At 43.9% G+C, this 22,904-nt stretch overlaps 1 protein-coding gene across 1 annotated transcript in view; it reads left to right on the plus strand.

The window, feature by feature from the left end:
• NMNAT2 (nicotinamide nucleotide adenylyltransferase 2) overlaps positions 1-22,904 on the plus strand; it is a 59,718-nt gene that overhangs the window by 33,637 nt on the left and 3,177 nt on the right. Inside the window, exons 3-10 of the mRNA XM_083507215.1 lie at positions 483-550; positions 7,674-7,752; positions 12,067-12,193; positions 13,959-14,039; positions 14,619-14,663; positions 16,730-16,806; positions 20,531-20,632; positions 21,122-21,189. Coding sequence (XP_083363341.1) covers positions 483-550; positions 7,674-7,752; positions 12,067-12,193; positions 13,959-14,039; positions 14,619-14,663; positions 16,730-16,806; positions 20,531-20,632; positions 21,122-21,189 — 647 coding nt within the window. The remainder of the gene's footprint in view (positions 1-482; positions 551-7,673; positions 7,753-12,066; positions 12,194-13,958; positions 14,040-14,618; positions 14,664-16,729; positions 16,807-20,530; positions 20,633-21,121; positions 21,190-22,904) is intronic.

Below are 22,904 nucleotides of genomic sequence, written 5' to 3' on the forward strand. Positions count from 1 at the left end.
CTGGCTGGGCAGCCCAGGACCTCCAGACACAAAGCCCAAGCTGGTGCCCTGGTGAGGAGGCAAAAACGCAGGAGGCAGCAGCTTTGAGTTGCCAGGCTCTACGGCCACAGCAGGCACTGTGATTTTCCAGCAGTTTGACTTCACCCTTGGAGGTGCACTCCATTGTCTCTCAAGGCAGACAGATACCACCAAAGTAATACCCTACAGAAGATCTAGGAGCTGTTTGTGTGGAACAACTCTGTGAAGTAGGTCTGCCTATGAATTGGTGACCAATTAAAACTGATCAGTGAACTTAATGACTAATGGGAACTTAATGGCTCATCCAGGTTTCCCCAGTCCAGCTCTTACCCATTAATGCTGCAATGGCTTCCAGGCCCAAGTCTAGTGAACCACTTAAGTGAAGACATATTTAACTTTTGAAAAGTCCAGTGCTGTGGAATCTCCCTCCATTTCTTCTGCTGACAACCTTATGTTCTTTGCAGGGTCTGGTCTCCAGCCGACATCGCCTGACAATGTGCCAGCTGGCTGTTCAGTCCTCTGACTGGATAAGGTATGATAGGGTACCGCATAAAGCATGCTATCTGCAATGTCTGAGTGGTTGGAGCACAGGAACATGTTCCCTCCACGATCTAACATCCAGGTCTTTCTGACTTGGCACTACATATCCTCCTAATGGAAGCAGAAACATGCAGACAGGCATGCAAGCAGCGACTTCAGATGCAACAAACGATGAGGGGTCAACTTCATTCAGAGAAGTATTCTGTACAAGAGGCAGTGCACATGTCACCATCACCAAGTTTCTGGCCTGAGCTTATCATTAGAGCATGTGAATCAGCTTTTACACCACAATTTAAAATTATATACACAAACATGCAGGAAAGACGTTTCTCAGCAATGTACTGAGCAAGCCTCATTGGTGTTCAGAAGTAACTGTGAAGCTAATTGGACCCATCCTTTCAGAGTACAGGAAATGTTTTTTACATATTCTTCAACCAGGAGTGAGAGGCAACTGCCCTGAACACAGTTATTAGGGAGAAATCCTCACTGAACACAGTGGGGCTTACTTCTGAGAAACCATGCATAGGCTTGCTCTCTTAACAAGGCTTGACATATTAAGGGCTCATCCAGACTTCCTTTAGTGCTGTGTTTCTAGGCACAGGACCATGCTTCAAACCTGAATTTCTGTTTGTTCCAATGCAGCGTTAAAGAGCAGGTTTTCATGGGGATAGCGCCAGGGCAAAAGGTAAGGGTCAATGAGCCCTAAATTGAGGAGGTAATGAAAGAGTACTGAATTCCTTAACTACCTGAAATATTTGTCTTAGAAGAACCTTCAGGTTTCATGTTACCTTTTCTCAAATATATGTTTGATTTGTACATGAGCTAAGGAAAGTGGCAACGTAAGCCTGCCTGAGTATTATGATAATTAACAGAAGCCCTTCTGCCCACCCCTTAAATTTGTGCCTCAGTAGGGGCAACAGAGAGGTCATTTTCCCAGTGGTGGCAGCACCCAAGTTCTGGAACTTGCAGCCTAGAGAGGTCTGCCTCACTTCTTCCTGGGCAGGTCTTCTGCTGAAGTGCAAAGACCTTTCTTTTTAGGAATCCTTCTGTTCTTCCTGCCTACATTGAGGCCTGCTTGGTTGCTTTTCACCAATGTTCTTAATTGTTTCATCTGCTGGTCTTCTCCTGTTTTATCATTTGTCATTTGTATTATTGTTGTATTTGTATATTCCTTTCTCAGCTGCTTTGACCTCTTTAGGAAAAGGGATATAAAGGTTTTCAGTAAAATAACACCTTAAGGAACAGCTAGAACTACAGTAACTCTTTAGCAGGCAGTTTTCTCATTAATAGTAGATTTACCCAGAGAGTAAATCTTTGTGTAACAGATTATCTCAATTCATCATTCTGCAAGCATTTTCTTGCAGGCAAATCAAAATTTTTTGGCTTTAGGTTATACTTGGGTTGGCCAGAGCAAGAGATCACAGATCTATAAGGATCAAATAGAATATGAAGATATACATTCAGATCCATGTTCCTACATCAAGGCCAGCAAGGGAGACAAAGCCTCTGTAGCTGTTGGCAAACACTTATTAGCTTGTATGGAAAACAAAATTGCCACTCATTTTTTTATTTTCTTGCTTAAAAACATACACACAAAAGTAAAAATTAACATAAAAGATAAAATAATAACAGAAGAAGAAACAAAAACATGTATACAAATTCCCCCTGTGGCTTCCCTCCCCCAGAGCTCAATCGTAGAATCATAGAATCATAGAGTTGGAAGAGACCACAAGGGCCATCGAGTCCAACCCCCTGCCAAGCAGGAAACACCATCAGAGCACTCCTGACATATGGTTGTCAAGCCTCTGCTTAAAGACCTCCAAAGGAGGAGACTCCACCACACTCCTTGGCAGCAAATTCCACTGTCAAACAGCTCTTACTGTCAGGAAGTTCCTCCTAATGTTTAGGTGGAATCTTCTTTCTTGTAGTTTGGATCCATTGCTCCGTGTCCGCTTCTCTGGAGCAGCAGAAAACAATCTTTCTCCCTCCTCTATGTGACATCCTTTTATATATTTGAACATGGCTATCATATCACCCCTTAACCTCCTCTTCTCCAGGCTAAACATGCCCAGCTCCCTTAGCCGTTCCTCATAAGGCATCGTTTCCAGGCCTTTGACCATTTTGGTTGCCCTCCTCTGGACACGTTCCAGTTTGTCAGTGTCCTTCTTGAATTCAACATTCAACATTCTTTATTTTTTACAGTCTTTTTAATATTGCATCTTTCATATCTTAGCCCTGATATTCCTAATATATTAAGTCTATCTATTTCAGCTTTACATACTTAATCTATGCATATTAGCATGTTATCTTTTGACCAGTGTTTTTTCATATAGTCTTCAAAACATTACCATTCACTCCTCAGTTTCTGATTTGTCTGGTGTCTTATGGCAGCTGTTAACTTTGCCAGTTCTATATAATCACATAATTTAACCAATCTTCTTTTGTGGGATAGTACCTCCTTTCCATTTTTTTGCCAGTACAGTGGAACCTGAGTTTAATGCAGTGGTCTGCAGCATGTCTGTAGATTTGTGGCTGAAGGGAGATAGCACATCCACTGTATTTAATTTTTATGTTGATATTTTAATTGCATTTTTAGTGCTTTTATATGTTTTATTTATATTCTAAATTCTATATAATTCAAATTGTGATGCAATAAAATACAATATAAAAAGAGGGGGGGAATACAATTAAGAATCATACAACATCTGGCACAGCACACTACAATTGCGCAGCAGGCAGAAAAACCATTAAGTGGTCCATCGAGACCCCCAAAGATTCTCAAGAGGTTTGTGGTGAAATGCTTTTGGGAACCACTCACCTCTAAGCTCTCCAGGAACTGGAGCAGCCCATCTAGTAAAGGTCAATTCAGATTAAGCCCACTAAATGTTGAGCCACTAGCTCCGTGGTGGGCAAGCTAGGGCCTGGCAAATGCTGCTGGATTCAAACTCCCAGGAGCTCTGGCAAGCGTGGCCAGTGCTGAGGGAGGACAAGATTCGCAGTCTTGCCACTTCCAGGCAGGTTTTTCATCCCTGCACTATCTAAGCCAGTAAGGACCAAATTTCCCTGGGGTAGTCCAGTTCCTTCAGGAGCATTTACAGATAATTAAGTGCTTTCTCTATACAGTGGTACCTCGGGTTAAGTACTTAATTCGTTCCGGAGATCCGTTCTTAACCTGAAACTGTTCTTAACCTGAAGCACCACTTTAGCTAATGGGGCCTCCCACTGCCGTCGTGCCGCCGGAGCACGATTTCTGTCCTCATCCTGAAGCAAAGTTCTTAACCCGAGGTACTATTTCTGGGTTAGCAGTGTCTGTAACCTGAAGCGTATGGAACCTGAGGCACCACTGCATTTCACTGTTCTTTAATTTTACATTGTTAAGAAAATCTAGTGTTGCCCTTCCCACCTTGTGGCTCACCCAGGGCTCCTCACCTCCATGACCTGCTCCGTGCTTTGCATCCCCATCTCCTGTGTTGCCGTTGTTGGTAGGTAGCAAAGCTAGGACATCTATTGAGTCCTTGGCAGTCTGTGATCTATGGCTGGTCAGCAGCAGAGTTTGGCTTGTTTAGTTGCAATTTCTGCAAACCTAACCCAGTTGCTTTATTATGCAGTAATGAAAGTGCCCCAGAACCTCACCTGGGGTGAGTTCACCTGGGCTAACCTCTTTTCCAGCCCTTCTGTTACCTTGAGATGGCCTACTCTGCATGAATGAACCCTTACAGTATTATTAGTGAGAGTGTCTTAATTAGCAAGTTCACAACTCTGAAAACCTCAGGTGGAGAGTATAAGAAAAGAAGTTCAGCTGCTAAGAAAATGTTTGAGAAACAGCCCAGTTTAGTAGCTCATTAAGTTTTCAATTAGGACCTTTATGCTGTTGGCTCAGCCTGTGAGATTTTGATGCTTCCTTCCTTCCCTTCCAATCTGAGTTGGATGTAGAGGATCTTAAGAATTTTGGCATTCTTTTGGAATGTGCTCCCACATCCTGAAAAAGCCCAGGCCCAGAGATATGTCATTGAGGAAACATCCTGGGTGTCAGGTAGAGTGGGGCTGGAACTGGCGTTTTGCCACTCTAGGGGGCTACTGCAACTGCCTTTTAGGGTCAAGCTAGATGGGATGCTTGTGCCCGCATGTTTTCCACTGTGGGACAAACAGCAGGTTTGGGGGTAGGATTGAGATGATATAGGAGATGATATAGGAGGAAAGGGTTAAACTCTCCTCCTGTAATGTTGCCTCCTCATTACAATTTCTCTCCTGCTTCAAACCAGGGGTTACAATAAATACATATTTGGTATTGGGAAGGGAGGGTATAAGAGAGGAAGGCTGTTGTTGGAGGAAGAGGAAAATGTAAAATGAACAGGTTGGAATAATGAAAGAAATACGCGATTTGCAGGAGAATAGGATACGAGCTACCATAACTGTGAAAGGAGGGGGAGAAGCAGTTACAGGAGATGAGTAAATGTACTTTGAGAGGCACAGAGAAATATAAAAAAGGCGAGGGCAGGGGGTGGCTAACTTGCTACCCTCCAGGTGCCAATGAACTTTTACCACCCTGAACCATTTAGTGACATCCACATACTTGGCCAACTTGCTGTTTGCTCCTCATTCCAGGTCTTTTAAGAACAAGTTAAGCAGCACATGTCTCAATGCTTCTCCTGGGGGGAACCCCCTTCTTACACCCCTCCAATGGGAGAACTGGCCATTCTCTTATTCTCACCTCCTTGCTTTAGCCAGTTACTGAACCATAAGAGGATTTGTCTGTCCGCTTATCCCATGACTGCTGTGCCTAGCCTTTGGTGTGGCATTTATGGAAAGATTACGGAAAGACGTGAGTGTAGTACCATATAAAAAGAGGATGCAAAATAGAATATTGACATTTTGGTTTCCATCTAAGATAGTGGGCATCAGTACTTTTTTTTGGTCATGAATTCTGTAAGTCAGTCTTGATTGCGTGAAGTCATTTGCATTGTTGGTGCAAGTGAATTTCATTGGGTGATCCTGGGTCCTACCAGAGAGAAATCCAAATCATAATCTCTCTTAATTCATTCAGTTGCATAAACTTTTGCCATATCCCCACTTTGCAGTTTCCCCACCCCAGACTATAAATCCCCACCTGCTTTAGCCTTTTCTTCTATGACAAATACCCCAGTGCCATCCCTTTTGTTACCTTTCACAGGTGCAAACCAACATAGCCAGCTAGGAAGACATGATGTCATAGAATCATAGAGTTGGAATAGACCACAAGGGCCATCAAGTCCAACCCTCCTGTCATTCCCTCTCCATTCTTCTCTTTTGCCTCTGAGTTCAGTTGGCTCCTCCCTGAAGTGGGAACATGTGGCATCTCTCTGGTGGTCTGGTTTGGTCCAAGGGCTTCCAGTTGCTGAACCCAGTTTTAGAGTATTCTTTGTGCCTTGCTATTTCATTCTGTAAGAAGCTGGCTTTGGTTGACAGACATTACTCTTCTCAAGTAGCCTGTTAGCAGAACAGTCCTGTGCAGCATCCTTCTGCGTTCCAGCTTGCTGTCAGGTTTGCTCATCCACTTAGGAGTTGTCTTTCTGGAATGCAGTGCACCCATTTTATTCGCACCATTGGCTAATGAGCCTGGCATGATGATGGGCAGAACTGCAGTTACAAGCCCCAAGTCATCTGCCCTTATTCATCTCTGAGCTGCAATCTAATCTCTGGCATTATCCGTTGAGGGAGGGAGCTGCCCCATCCATTTGCCATTTCAGGAGGAGTCCCTTGATCCTTTGTTCTTCTTAATGGCCCATCACCTCACCAGGAAGTTAAAGGTAAAGGTAAAGGGACCCCTGACCATTAGGTCCAGTCTGGACGGCTCTGGGGTTGCGGCGCTCATCTCGCTTTACTGGCCGAGGGAGCCGGCTTACAGCTTCTGGGTCATGTGGCCAGAATGACTAAGCCGCTTTTGGCGAACCAGAGCAGCGCACGGAAACGCCGTTTACCTTCCCACTGGAGCGGTACCTATTTATCTACTTGCACTTTGACGTGCTTTCGAACTGCTAGGTTGGCTGGAGCAGGGACCGAGCAACGGGCGGGGATTTGAACTGCCTACCTTCTGATTGGCAAGCCCAAGAGGCTCAGTGGTTTAGACCACAGCGCTACCCATGTCTCAGTACCAGGAAGTTAGCCTGGCTTAAATAGCTGTTAACACTTGCCTTAATTAAAGGGTTAGAAGTGTTTAGCACACAGCTTAATAAACATGAGTCTGTCTTAATTCATGTTGGCATAATAAACACAGGTCTGGCATCCAGTCTAACATCTACTGGAACCAGGAATTTAGGGAAGTCTGGCACCCACAAACTCATACAATATAAAAATGAACCCCTCGTTTGAGCAAGTTGGAAATGAACATGATTTAATTACATTCATATAATTATTTCAGTGAAAAGAGAAAGAGAAAAGGTTCCTATAGCAGGAGAGTTCAGCCTTCCCTAAACTGGTGACCTCCAGATATTTTGGCCCAGATGATCATTGGCGGTACTGTCTGAGACGGATGGGAATTGTATTTTAAAGGATGGGGTTAAAGGCTAATCACCCTGAACCTGGAAGGGTTGAATGCTGCATGCCTAAGTAACTGGGAAATATATATATTTCACAAAAGTGAAAGTTAAGGAATTTGAAAGCCAGGGCAGTAAAGCCCAAATCAAAGGCATAGATTCCTTCTAAGACTCCTGGGACTGTCACCCTCTGATTAATTACTTGACGGGAGTAGAGATGACCCCTGAGATTTATGCTGTATTTAATAATCAGCAATAAACTGGAGAGTAGAGACAACAATACAGCTGATTGATATATCCCTGTCTCCCCTGATAAGGTTTTTAAAATTAGTACATCAGATGAATAAGAAGCATTTTAACCCCCGCGGAGCCTTGCAGAAGTGGCCAAGCATTTCAGAAACTCCCGAAGCTGCTCAAGTGTGGACCTAATCAGTAATCTGGGTGGAAGACCAGCGGAAATCTCTCGGTCCAACTATAATAAATGAATATTTGCAAATGGACAAGCAGTTTATGTATTCGCACTGTGGCATATTAAATTGAAATAACCAATTATCATGATTCGTGATTGTCAAGGCAGACTTTCTTTTCCTTTTCTCACTGTAGGGTGGACCCCTGGGAATGTTATCAGGATACTTGGCAGACCACCTGCACTGTACTGGAACATCACCGGGATCTGATGAAAGTGAGTTGATTGCTAAGAAAGATAGTGGAGGCTGGGGGAACCGGGGCAGGTAGCTGAAGAGGTGAGGGGATTTGTTTTAAATATAGACTTAGGTATCGTTGCTTCACTTTCCATTTTTACTTTAATCACAAATTATTAGTACATTGAGGTGTTTTTTGTCTGATGTACATATCTAATTTAATTTCATTGCTGCTGCTACTGTTGCAAGTTGAATGGATTCCTAGCCAATGTTACATAACTCTGCATAAACACAGAATGTTTCATTAGAAATAAAAGTTCAGTATCCAGAGAATTTTAGCTTTCTTGTAAAAGAAAGAACTAAAGAGAAAGAAGGAAAGTTTTTAGCCCTTGGGCTTGAAAGTACTTGGGAATGCCTGGTGAAATTGTAGTATATTCAGTACTGGCAAAACAAACAAGCCCCAAAACCTTAGTACTTTGCTATATGTATTCCCTATAAGCATTCAGCTGGCATAAATGCAGCTATATTGTATTGCAATGGTGGCAGTGAAGCCTCTGATCCTGAGTGGTTGAACCAGCAGAGTTCCACACGTTCAGTTTGGAAAGCAGTTTTAGTAAGTGAAGGAACAGTTGCCGTGTGGCTGGGATTAAGATGTTTACACAAAGGAGTTCTCAGTACTGGGAAGAAATGCCCGGGCATGCTGAAGTACAGTGGTACCTCGCAAGACAAATGCCTCGCAAGACGAAAAACTTGCAAGACGAAAGAGTTTTTCATTTTTTGAGTTGCTTCGCAAGACGAATTTCCCTATGGGCTTGCTTCGCAAGACGAAAACATCTTGCAAGTTTGTTTCCTTTTTCCTATGGGAAACCGTTTCAATGCATTCCTATGGGAAACCGTGCTTCGCAAGACGAAAAATTCGCAAGACGAAAAAACTCGCAGAACGAATTAATTTCGTCTTGCGAGGCACCACTGTACAGGGAACCCAGAGGTAAGGAAGCTGTACAGATGATAAAGAGCAGAAAACGAAGTGACAAAAAAAAGAGCCCAGAGGAAGGGTAGCTGGTGGCTAAATTTCACACACATTTTTTGCTAGACTGCTCTTACAAAATGTCAGTGCTTAGGATTTTATTATTTGGCATGCACCAGCAAAGTTGTGAGAGGCAGTTCCCAAAATTACCTTGTTCCAGCCAAATTGGGACACTTTGTAGGAACGCTTCATTACTGGGGGAAACCCAGCTCATATCAACAGTTTGGACGTAATGCCAATCCCATCCATGACTTAGCACAAACCAGCCAGCGAACAGGTTCCCAGACTGGCTTCGTTCAGCACCCTCCCCCCGTTTGCTGTTGCCGTGCTACCTGGGGCTGCACCACGGTTTGGCTTTGTATTATGTCCGGACCTCACACAGTGAGCAGTAAATCAAGAGCAAACCTTGGTTACAGAGAGCTCATGGTTTGTCTGGCATGAGATAAACCACAAGCTCAGGTGTGGATAGAAAGTAAGGCTAAATCTTGTCTTAGCTCTGGGTAGCATGGCAGCAGCAGGACTGGGGAAGGAATATTGTGGCACTACATCAGTAGTCTGGGAACCTGCTCATGTGCACAATAAATCTCTCTCCCTCTTCTGGAAATTGTAGCTGTGTGAGGGAAATAGGTGTCTCCCAGCAACTCTCAGCACCATTACCAAATTACAACTGCACAACTAAAGTGGTATGATACTCCTCCTTAAAATACCCATGCCAACCTCCCAATGCCATTTCACATGTTTCCACCCATTCATGAATGACAAAGACTCTGCTCCGGTGTGCTGATTCAGCTCTTAGAATTCATGCTCAAGAAAATAATTCTAAACACCTTTATTCTGTTCATCGATCTAGTCCTGGCAAGGAAGTGGGGGAACGGGAGCAGGCAGCCCAGAGTGCCAAGCCTAATGGCATTGGGGAAGGCGTCAGAGAGGGAGAGAGGCACCAAAGCCAATGCTTCACCTGCCAGGAATCATTTCTAAGGGGGCTTTGGGCCATTTTCAAAATGGTCATCTGCTGCACTTGCTGCCTGTGCACCCATATATAAACAAATGCATTTGCTGTGTAATCTTTGAGCACTTCTAGATTGAGCAGTGCATTGGGGGAAGGCAGTCCAGCAGCAAAAGGTTTTGTTGTATTCAGATCACAGGTGAAATTTCCAAACGCCAATTTCAAGTTAGCATTTTGCCCCAAATTGTTGACTTTTTAAAATTGACCTCCTTTCCTTCTTATCCTGTCCTTTAATAGAAGAACAGCAGCTAGATGGATGTCCCAAACAGAACAAGCCCTATACATTTACCGACACTCCAGGAAATGTATGAAAAGGCTCCCACAACCAATGAGTGCAGCCGATTAACATCCATGGATCCTTATGGAAGAGCTTTGTCTAATCAGTGCCAGATTTACGTATAAGCTAAACAAGCTATAGCTTAGGGCCCCACTCTCTTGGGGGACCTCCCAAAAAAATTTAAAGGAAAAAACCTGGATGTACATTTCCAAAATATAAGATAAAAAACAAATAAAATAAAACCTACATTAAGCAACAGTGTTTTGTGTTGGCTCCTATGATGTAAGTAATGTTATTAATATACTTCTTCTTAATTGTATTTCACTATTAATATACTACTTCTTAATTGTATTTCAGTTCAACAATTACTTTGATAAAATACATATTTTGTTATGTGCAAATGGCTTGAGATACCTATTAGGTCCATCAGTTACCATATAGCATATATTCAACACAAAAAACAGTGACAATTTATTGTTGACAAAGGACAGCTGGACATATCAAGGGCCCCATGACCTTCAGTAGCTGAGGGCCTCATCAAACCTAAATCCGGCCCTGTGTCTAATATATCAGGTTCCTCTTCCTTAATGTCAAAGGACATGCTCTGTGGACTGGGCCAACCTAAGGCATTTTGCCGCCCAACTGCCCGCTGCTCCCCCAATTCCACATGCAGAAGTCAGGCAGGCTTACAGTTGAATCTTACTTCATTACTGGCAAGGAGGCAGCACACCCCACCCCCCCACCCCGCCTGTGAGCGACAGTCTAGCTTAGGGGGCACAGGAGAGGCCGTGCCTGGGGCACATAGCTCTGTCTTTCAGCACCTCACCTCACCCCCCAACACCCCCCATCTGCTGCCTAAGATGACACCTCGCTCTGCCTAATGGTTGCATCAGTTTTCTGTTTGGAGAGCTGTGGTTTAGTCCTGAGATTTGGTCACACTGCAGTAGTGATTCATGCTCACTCTGCTTGATGCTCGGGTGCCACGCTGATCTTTGCATATTGTTTCTTTGTGAAGTTTTTACATTGTGTGACAGGTTTTTCAACACCACTGATGTTGGCAATTCATTTCTAAAGCAGTAGATTCACCTACCATTTTATATGCACAATGCATTGTATCTTCAACTACAAAAAGAAGGAAAGAAAGAATTGAGCGCCCTCTGGTGGCCAAAAGAAAGACTGCTTACTTCAGAATGCATTTTTTAAAAAAATCATTTGGTTTAAGGATTGCCTTTTGCAACCTGAGATTATGGGTCACTGCTGCTGCTGCCAGTGGTATGATCTTAGGCTGGAAATCCTGCAGCTCTAAAAAAGACTGTGCAGAACAAAAAAGCAACCCATTGCTGAAGACCCTCTTGCCACAAAGATCAATCAAATATCTTGATTGATGAGCTACTGTTTGCTGCCGCTATCCACCTCCCCAGCAGATGCTTTCAGCATCTGAAAGAAGATTCCACCTAAACATTAGGAAGAACTTCCTGACAGTAAGAGCTGTTTGACAGTGGAATTTGCTGCCAAGGAGTGTGGTGGAGTCTCCTTCTTTGGAGGTCTTTAAGCAGAGGCTTGACAACCATATGTCAGGAGTGCTCTGATGGTGTTTCCTGCTTGGCAGGGGGTTGGACACGATGGCCCTTGTGGTCTCTTCCAACTCTATGATTCTATGATTCAGGCATGCAACAAGATTACCTATTGAAGTCAGTGGTGATCTAGAGGTCTCCTCTGGTTTTATTAGACAGGTCATAGTCTTGTGAACATTTTTCTTTCTCAAGAACTTGCAAGAGCCCTGAAACTGAAGAAAATGTTTTCAACGACTCAGATTCTTTTGAGCCAGACATGAGGCTGTTCCTCCACCCCTGCCTTTGGGTGGCCAAGGGGGGTGGAGTTGGGCGGATGAAGGTCGTGGGCAGGGACTTGTCAGGAGAGCATTGCCATATTTTGCAGGTCAGAGAAAATAACTTGGTGAGTACAGTCACATAGACATCCCTAAGATTGCCGACGTATAAGCAATGAATGCATAAATACCAACTGACACTCTCCGTTTCTTCTAGCGAGTGACTGGTTGCATCCTCTCCAACGTGAACACGCCTTCCTTGACCCCAGTGATTGGGCAGCCTCAGAACGAGTCCCCACAGCCTATCTATCAGAACAGCAACCTCTCGAACAAGCCCACTGCAGGTAGGTTCCAACAGAAGGCAGCCAAGTTCTCTAAAGGTGCTCCGATTTCTGGGGGAAACAGCAAGGCAAATGGGAAACGGCTCAGACTAATGCCTAGAAAGCTCTTGGATCTGTTCTCTTTAGCCCCGGGACAAGCAAAGTGTGGACGAGCTCTCTTGGGTCACCTGCAGTTGCTCAATACTAGTTGCATTCAGCTTTGAATCGGGGTCTAAAATTAGATTATTAATTCAAATGATGTCTATACAAAATAAACGAAGGCTACAATGCTACACACACTTTACTGAGAAGTTAATCCTGTTGAATTTGGGACTTACCTATGAGTAAACATGCATAGGATAAGACTCTACATTGCTTGCAAATGTATGTAGAAAAGTCCCAGCATATTTTTTAATGAAACAGGAGGCATGGGAGATTGGGGTTTTGAGTAAATGAGCAACAAGCTGGAGGGATGCTTAACTATTTCCCACCAGCCATTTTTCTGCTCCCCAGCTGCTTTCCACCCTGCAGAGTTCCAAATGCACAATCCTCCATGCAGGCTTGTAGCTGGGATCCCAGGAACTTCGGAGAGGAATTTCTGAGAGCAATTTTGTTCAGGAAAAGGACTGGTGGAGAAAGGGGCATGGAAACATGTCCTTTCAATGGCTGGGCTCCCAGAGAAGAGGCACACTTGGAGGAGAAAACAATTTATTGCGTGCTCAGGTGGGATGCAAGTAGCACAAACCATACAAATACACGAGAAAGCAAACAATTATAACTTCATAAACCCACAGAAAGATTCAAAACATCCAGTCATAGCATTCTATCTCATAGCATGCATGATCTTTTAAGGCACTTTGTATATATCACCCCACCTCTGGGCATGAGCCCTGTGATCAGGCAGTCTTCTGCATACTCCCTACATGACCAATGCGTGGACAGTTGCCCATATCTCAATCCATGTCTGACATTCCCTTCTGGTAAATGGGCATTTCCCATCCATAAGTTAATTGCCATTGTTTATGCTTCTCATTTTGCCTCAAGAGCTAGATATTTGTTTTGCTCAGCCAGCTCATCCTGTAGCCGAAACCACATCATTAGCCTGTCATTTTCTGCTGTCTCTACAATTCAAGCCAAGAGGGCAATTCTCAATTAAAGGTATTTTGTTTTATTTTATTTTATTTTCAATATAGATCTTTTCTTCAGCTACATATACACATGCAGCCATTCCTCAGCTTATGAAGGTTGTTCTTCATTCTTCATTTTAAAAAGAAAAACACCTACTAGGTTTTAGTTCTATATATTTTTATGTGAAGTATGTAGTTTGTTCATCAGCCTGGAATCCAATGTGGAATTTGTGTAGAAGTAACTTCTGCTTAAATCAGTGTAACTTGCTTTTAAGGAGAGGACTGGGTTGCAAAGCAGCAACATTGCATATCTGCAGTTACTCAGGCTTAAATCTCATTCTGCTCTTTTTTACTCAAATGTAATAAGCATTTTTCACTCTGTGATGCACTGCAAGGAAAGAAATGTGGCGATGAAAAAAAACTAAGTTTGGCTAAAACCCTCAGAGACAAACAGTGATTTCAAAGGTTTGAAAACGTGCAAAAAAACTGGTTGTTTCCAAAGGTGATAAAGCCGTTGAATTGAGGCAAATATTGTTTCCTTTTGAATCCCAAGGCTGCTGTCGCCCTGTAGTAGCTGCTGAGCTCTCTCTCTCTCTCTCTCTCTCTCTCTCTCTCTCTCTCTCTCTCTCTTTCGGTCTGATTTCCCTCCTTGCCTTTTTCAGCAAAGTTTTTGGGGAAGGTGGGAGAAAGCCTGAGCAGGATTTGCTGTGTTCGTCCACCGATGGAGCGTTTCACCTTTGTGGGTATGTTCCAGAAACGCAGCTGCTTACAGTTGTGACCTGTTATTGAGAAATATATTATTCTTGCCTGGTTCTCATTTCACCCAGCTCAGTTCTTCATCCTCCCCCCCCCCCCTCAACAGAGCAGCCATTGGGTGTGCACACAAGAGCCTTTTGTGGTGATGGCAGTGCCTGCCTGTCACAGCACATTCCTGATTTGAGACTAGAGATCTTTCCTGGAAGTCTTACAACCTGTCCTGGTGCTGGAGCATCTGGCTGAACATCTACACACTGGTTGAAACTTTGCTCAAGATAGATGACAGTCCCTTTATTTGCTTCAGAAACATTCAAACAAAGCAGAAGAGTTACTCTAAACAACTTTGCTTTAATTAAGGTTGTTCTAAACAAACTTGCTTGAGTTGAGATTGCTGCACTGGAGGAGGTTGGACTAGATGACCCCTGGGGTCCCTTCCAGCTCTGTGGGTCTGTGATTCTAATCAGTGTTCTGAATTCAGGGACATAATCTCCCTTCTTGCTGGTCTTCTGTGAAATCTTCACCCTGACACATATTTTTTTTCTTTTCTTTTGTTTGTGTTTCTCTAGATGAAAATGCAAACTTGGGAACAGTGATGAGATATGAAGAGATTGGTAAGTAAACATTATCCATGGGCCAAAATGGGTACCATTTCCAAGTTGGGGGGGGGCTGCTCTCTTCCCCAGCAGGGTTTCACACAGGCAAACCAAGTGATGGAGATACTCAAGGCTCAAACTGCTTGTGATTTGAGAATAAGAATGGGGGATAAATTTCTTCTGTTCCCACTTGAATGTGGGCTTTTCTAATTTCCACCCATTATATTGGGGGGGGGGATTAGAAAGGGCCCCTCCTTGAACAGCATGTTCTTCAACTCAGTCAAATTGTGCAAAAGCTCTTAATACCAAATTAACTGCGCACAGCTGAACTTATACATTAGATAAAATTATTATTATTATTTATTAAATTTCTATGTCACCCATCATCTGAAGATCAGAGGGCAGTTTACAAGGTAAAAACACAAAAATACATACCATAATACCAAACAAAAACAATACCCCCCCACTGTTTAAAAGGCCATAGATTGTTTAATTAACTAACTAAAGGCCTGAGAGAAGCAGAATGTTTTTGCCTGGCACTGAAAGATATGTCACCAAGGGACCAGGTGGGCCTCCTTGGAGCAGCCAAATGCGTGAGAGAATTCACATCAGATTGGACAGCACAGGAACACCAAGCGCAACAGACAAGTGGCGCTCGGTGTAATTCTGCAAGCCGACCCTGCCATTAGTAAGGCTGAGGCAGCTGCCTCAGATGGTTTATGGTGATACAGGGTGCAGTAACCGTACTAGCCACCCACCTTTCCCCCTGAGTCCCCTAAGATAGACGGCTGTCCTGTTGTCAGTGTTGAAGTCGGATTCAACTGCTGGTCCAGTCAGATTCTGTCTATAGAATTGGGGGTGGAATCTTGTCCCTCAGGCACCAAAATGTCTTGGTCTGGCCACCTGCTGCTGATATGCACAGGATGGTCTGCACAATGTGCATTGACAATCCCAGATTAATTTCATGAATGACTGAAAATAAATGTGCATCCCTTACTTTTTGAACAAATACCGGAGAATGCTGGTAATTGCATTAAAATGACTGACAACTTTCATGGGTATAGCTCTTGAGTTTTGAACTGTTCACAGAATTTGGCATTGATTCCTAATAGCTACAGGTTGCCATAGAAAATCCCACAGAGATATAATTTGGAAGACCCAGAGTGACAGGAGTCTTAAGTCTTACTGTTTTGCTCTGGTGGCTAAATTGGCAATGTAGAGGGAGAAATTTCCGTTCTCATCAAGCCCTGGAAGAGCAAGGGTTGCATTTGCTTTAAATTCCACAGATTGTTTTTCCACGATCGTGCAGTTCAGGGCCTGGGAACAGATATAATCAGATTCATGCTGATTTAGTCAAAGAAGCGAAAACTCATTATTAAGTACTAGATACTTTGTGCAAAAATAAAACGAAATCGGATGTGGCTTGCATTATAGGACATTCCCACAGGAGTCCCTGGTTAAGTAGTGACTAATTTTGATTCTTCATTATTTTCAGAGAATGGATATGGTAGTTTCAATAACTCATGATCTCAAAGCACTTTGTAAGCAGTTATCCTTTAGTTTTAAATAATTTTAGTATACAATTATACAAAATGGGTACTGCAGCTTTTAACAGCATAGAATGCTACACAAAATAACTCTTGCATCTTTTATCAATTTGAAGCTGTAGGGGACGTTTCAGGAAATATGTTTCTCTCTTGAGCTGAGGTGAACTTTCACTAGGAATACTTCTTTTGTTCCATAAATGGACCTGGAAGTAATTTCTGTCCAAGCAAAACACATCCTGCCTGAAGTGGGCAATATGCCCAACCGGCTTCGCCAAACACTTGCTCCCTCCATCACACCAGAAGTAGTTCACAAATTGGTCCAAGAGACAGATATGGCAACACTGTGTTCATACAATACATTTTTACATGTGTGCATGAGTAGTAGTTAACTTGCAAGCAGTAGCCCACTTCTGACAACAGAATCCAAGCCACAGCTTTGTGTCCAAGCCTCTTTTTTGCTCCCTTCTTCGGCACCTCTCTCTCCCTTTCCAAGCCTTTGAGTCTGTGTATCTGAATATCTGTGTACCTTTTCTCCAGAGCTCCGAATCTTGCTGCTGTGTGGAAGTGACTTGCTGGAGTCCTTCTGCATTCCAGGCCTATGGAATGAAGCTGACGTGAGTCGTTACTGGAACATGGGTGAAGCTGTGCTCTGTTGTTATTGTGGGGTTTTCTCCCCGCTGCCTGACTCCTGATCATTCACTCGCTCCATTTTCACACATACATACATTCATTCATCATAATGTTCTCACCAAGGATTCTTGCTTTTAGTTTCTTAGGCGGTGGGAAATCACAGACCATATGTTTGCTTCTACCTTTCACTCAGTGTGCATGGCATCTCCACGGCTAGCTCCAAGAAAGGCAGAGGGGCTGAATGCGGGGGGGGGGGGGGTACGAATTCAAGGGGGGGTACTCCTCTTGGACAGCTTCTCTTGCAAACCAGGGTGCCGCTTCAAATCTCACTGGAGTTGTGCAGATGCACAGCAAGGTCATGAATCTCATTAAATGGCAAGCACACAGCACCTGCTGCCTCATAGCACGGGAAGCCACCTTTACTCAGATTTATTGTTCATTCTGAACTATCTCCAAGCAAGGCACAGAGTAAGATGGGGGGGGGGCATGTGTTGTCTCAGTCCCAAGAAGGTTGCAGTCTAAGTATAATCAGTTTTGCTTTATGCACCATTCCGAGGACTCTTCTCTCTTCATCTTTCCGTGCCTCCTTCACAGTGTGAGACTAGGTTGTTCTGCCACTCAGCAAGGCTGTTGATCACAAGAGTGTACATGTGGGTGATTTTGAAAGGCTCCATCCCAAACTGCTGCATTAAAAAAGAGATGTTCACATAATTTTAGCCCTAAATTTAGCCTGTGGCCCAAGAGAGCCTTACAGGCCCTAATATGGCTAGAAATGTTTCCATGACACTGCAAGAAATAAGGATTATTTAAAAACTGAAGTCAGCCTGTTGCTGCAAGCTTAATAATAGCAGCAGCAGATCCCTTGTGCTTCACAGGGGTGGGTTAGACTCAACCCCTGCCAGTCTGAAAGGAGCCTGGAATACCTCTGAGATCCACATTCAGGGCCCCCCCAGCCTGGTGCTTTATCATGAGGGTATTCTGCCACATGTTCCTGGCACAATAATGGTGAATTTATTCTGTTTTAGTTTGTTCTGCAATGCTTCCCCAGTGCTTCCACATTATTACTATCTGAAGGGACCACCCTGCAACAAAGGCAGAACAAAAATAAACCAGATTGTATGTGGTATTTTAAAGTTACAGGATTTCAACAATACGTTACAAGCTATGCACTAATTAAAATGGTTTTTTTGGGGGGGGCTATTGGGTTGTTGTTTTATTTTTATTAGGTATTTTGTGGTTTTATATTTTGATTTTATTCTGTGAACCATCCTGAGACCCTCGGCTAGAGGGTGGTATATAAATTCTTTAATAATAATAATAATAATAATAATAATAATAATAATAATAATAATATTGCAATAATCAAGCTGTGTGAGAGCCCCAAAACTTTTGCAGGCACAAAAGTGGGGTCTCCTGTGACCACCCAAATAGCATCATGAGCATAAATACACAATAAAAAGGGAGTATGGAGGATTGTTAGGGGCATCAGTCGTGACATCTGTAAGCCCCTCTCACTGGCAATAGCAATGCTCTTGGCATCCATTTGTGCACCTCCAGAGGTGAAGTCCACCTGCTGCATTAGCGGCACCCAAGTGACCTGCCTGGGGTGGAGCTTGGGCAGTGTGTGTGGTGCTCCTGGGCTGCCCAAATGGCAAGACCACTCTCTCAGCCTTGCTGATGTGGCCAAAGGAAAGCGGAGGAAGACGTTTGGCACCAGTTTGGCTGACAGGAGTTGCCAGAAGGAGGCGCACAAGCCTGTCAACCCCACCTGCCCCTCACTTCCCTCTGCAGCACTGCAGAAACCACCGTCTTGACCCCCACTTGCTTAATCTGCCGCAGCCTGTCTTCACATGCTGGGGAAGTTGCTAACACACCGAGGGGTTGAGATGGGTTTGAGACCCATCGCCTACCCTCAGCTGTGTCCCCAGTTGCATGCTGACAGCTTCTAGGAGCCACACAGGTGAGAGCTGAGTGCAGGGTGAACAAACAACCCCAGAAGGAGCACGATGTGTCCCCCACCACAGGTACTACCCCTCCCCCAACACCCCAAACAATTTTGACACCTAAAATCAGATGCTGCTTGGAAGGACAAATAATAAGAACAAGAGAGGATCTGTGAAAAGTCACAGGAGACCATAGTTAGTGTGCCAACTTCAAAGCTGGAGAGAGAGAGAGAGAAATCCCGACTTCCTTTTAAGTTATTTCGCCTTTCATTACACTTCTTTTGATAAGCAAAGAGCAAGGCTGCTTCCCAAGGTTGTGGGGGTAGTAGAGGACGTTGGACCCAGAAGATGGATGCATTCCAGGCTCAGTCCAGTCCCTTCCCATCTTGATTCCCAGTGAGATAACAGCCTGGAGTGGCGTGAGGGCACTGAACAGGCAGGCAGGCAGGCTCCAGGCAGCTGGAGCAGAACGCTTTGGGCTGGGGAGGGGGGAGGGGGCTGTCCCCTGCACATTTCTTTTTTACGAGGGAATGGGGGTTTTCATCATTGGCAACCCCCCTTTTCCTTTCCAATCCTGACTGAGCCCCCAATTTTCGCCCCTTCCCTTTGCATGCAAACGCCCCATGAGATGGACAGTCAGAGAGATGCTTTTTTGTCTTCTTAGGCTTCCCTCTCCCTTTTGCACATGTATTCACAGCCTGCTGTGCTAGGAAGCATAGGAAGTCGGAGGCTTGTATCCGTGGAGGACAGAGGTTTCCCAGGATTGGAAGACAAAGAGAGCAAGGATAAAACCCCTGAGGCAAAGCAGGCCTGGTTTCTCTTAGAGGAGTGTCTGAAGACAGGAAGCAAGATTAAGGCTCAGGGATAAGCCTGTTAGAGTGATAAGGAGAAAGAGTCCCTCTTTTTGAGAAAAACTCAGTTTCCTTAAGGAAATTCTGCTCACTTGCCTTGCTGCTGTATTTTTTGGAAGCAGATTACAGACCAGGGTTACCACCATTAATGTGCCAATCAAAGCCACTCCTTCCTCTTTCCGCCTTTCCTGATCCAGCCCGTGACTGGAGAAAGCAGAACCTGAATTTGGGCTGCACCCACTCAGGGCTTTTTTTCTTAAAAAAAATGTTTAGGAGTACTTTCATTTTCCTACTCACATTGAAATACTGCCCCTCAATGAGGCCACACTTAGATTCACAAAATGTTTAGGGGTATGCGTACCCCTGTGTCCCCCCTGAAAAAAAACACTGCACCCACTGTACATATTGCCTGTCACCCACGGGTGCCTGTAATTTCACACATGCTCAGCATGCCTGTTGTTGAGTAGTGTAACACCAGTGCTTTCTCTTCTGAGTGCTGCCTTTGGTATATAAAAGCCAGGATTTTTCACACTGACGTCTCACACGCCCCCGGCAGGGGATGGGTGGAGGTTATGCTGATTAATTTCATTTATGAATCACTTCCTATGAAGCATCCCAAAGTGATTTCAAAATACAATAAAAACACATTTAAAACAGTTGCAGATATAAAAGCAATTTCAAATCCAGTACAGATACTGACTGGAGGAGTAATAATAATAATAATAAACAAATTAGAAGGCTTGTTGAAAGAGGGAAGTCTTCAACAAGTGCTGAAAATGCAATAGAGATGGTCTTGTCTCTAGCTGCAAATCAGGAACCCAAGAGATTATCCAAGTTTTCAGGAATATAAACATGATTCCCCACCCCACACTCACCCCACAGTTGTAATGCATGTTCCTTTTGCGTCACAACAGATGGAGGTGATAGTTGGGGACTTTGGCATTGTTGTTGTGCCACGAGATGGAACTGACACAGACCGGATCATGAACCACTCCTCAATACTCCGGAAGTACAAAGTAAGTCCTTTTGCAAAAATGCATTGATAAATCAATGTTTATCAAGGAGTTCATAATACTTCTCCTGGAGTATTCATTTTTTACTTGCCTTTATTGACTGAAGCCTGCTTGCCTTTCTGTCTCATCTGGGACATCTCTTGAGTCTGATTAAGCGTGTGAGCTCCCTTCAGCTATGCCAATTCCTGGAAGCACCCTCTACTTTTAACAATCAAGTGTGAGAATTGCCTGTCCTGAGTTAGCCCAGCAAGAAGAACTAAAGTGAATTTGCTAAGGATACTGTTTAACTTTTGTCACCTGCCTCAGCACAATTTGCTTCTTAATTAAAATTGTCTTTATTTAAAATAATTTCTACTGTGAGGGTGCCAAAATGGAAAAGGTCTTGCCTTCGTGCTCACCTCAGACAGAGATGAACATTTTAGGGCAGAGCATCACCTGATCATCTTGTGGGAAAGGGCTCCTGTCAATGTTCTTTCTATGGTTCCTCCACAGAACAATATCCTGGTTGTGAAAGATGATGTGAACCACCCCATGGCCATTGTCAGTTCAACTAAGAGCAGGTGCGTCAAGAAAGGGACTGTGGGTGGGGGAAGGGCAAAAATGTTGGTCAGACTGTTGGGAGTTTTTTGGTTTCTGCCAACAAATATTTCTGCAGGTGTTTGATTGCAGAGCCAACAATGTTTACTAGCAGTTCAGAAAATGGTGGCAAAGGATTGGTTTTCCCTCTTCCTCACCTCCTCCATTCCTCAACAGGGACTGCAGTCTTTGATGTAAAGTACCCCGTTGACCATTAATGTTCCTGAGCAGCCCATTCCTCCTCTTTCTCGGCTGCTGTCAGTTGCTAACATGACAATCCATATTACACACAGAGAGAGAGGTCAGTGTGAAGGTTTACCTGTAGTTAAGGTAATCAGAAAATAGAATCTAGACCACATGAGATAAAGATATAACTCAATTATATTAATTACAAGGGCAATACAAATGATCCAAGACTACCACACAATTCAAAACAAATGCCTGCGAGACTTCGAAAGTAAAAAAGGTAAAGGACCCATGGTTAAGTCCAGTCAAAGGCGACTCTAGGGTTGCAATGTTTGTCTCGCTTTCAGGCGGAGGGAGCCAGCATTTGTCCACAGACAGCATTCCAAGTCATGACTAAAGCGCTTCTGGTGCAATTGGACACTGTGACGGAAGCCAGAGCGCATGGAAACGCTGTTTACCTTCCCGCAGTGGCTCCTATTCATTTACTCGCACTGGTATTCTTTTGAACTGCTAGGCTGGCAGGAGCTGGGATAGAGCAATGGGAGCTCACCCTGTAGTGGGAATTCAAACCGCCGACCTTCTGATCAGCAAGTCCAAGAGGCTCAGTGGTTTAGACCACAGCGCCGCAAGACTTCAACTACAACAGGAGACATAATTATCAGTCAACAATGGCTTTCTGCACCTGAGCTTTATACTTTCCTTAAAAGGGGATGACCAATCTTGTAATCTTCAGATGGAAGTGAGTCTTGGACCTTTTCCCGTCAGTCCAAGTCAAAGCTTTCCCAGTGGAACACCAATGGAAAACCATCTTTCCATCTGATGTCCAGGGAGTTCTTCAAAGCAATGGACAGATCTGGAGCTGATTGTGCTGGATCGTTGTCTCTCACATTAGTGACCTCGTGGTACCCTTGCATTATTTCTTTAGATATATGCTATATGCTATAGAATGTATTTGTAAGCATCTGGATGAAAAGAGTAAAGATATGGAACAAAGTAACAATCTTTAACTTATTTCTTTTACACACTTCACCATACAACTTGAATACTCCCTATCCCACACTGTATTCTTGAACTTTACCTCATGTATATAGGACTTCATTTTAAGATTTCACCCAGATAATGACAACTCTCTCTTAGTTTAGCTCAAATTCTGACTTGCTGACATGTGATCAAGACATGACCTGCATGTCCCATATTTTGTTAGCTGCAATGATGTATGAAGCTTCACACAGATTCAGAGCAAATCATGACAGACCAGTTTGACCAGGCTTACGTGACCCTGAGATTTAACCTGAGATTTTTTAACCTTCTTCACTTTGCTCTTCTTACAATCCTATCCTCACCCCTTCTCTGGCTTGCTGCAAACCCACAGGAGCTCTGTTTGCTCCAGCAGGCAAAGCTGGAGAGGGGTGACACTATCCAGGTAGGAGAGGCTGTGGAGCCATGAAGAGGAAAGTCACGCTCTTCAGTTTGCAATCTTAACTGCCCTAGAATATGCAGCCAAACCAATTAG

Source organism: Podarcis liolepis, assembly GCF_965112155.1.
Source record: "Podarcis liolepis genome assembly, chromosome: 6".
NCBI lineage: Eukaryota > Metazoa > Chordata > Lepidosauria > Squamata > Lacertidae > Podarcis > Podarcis liolepis.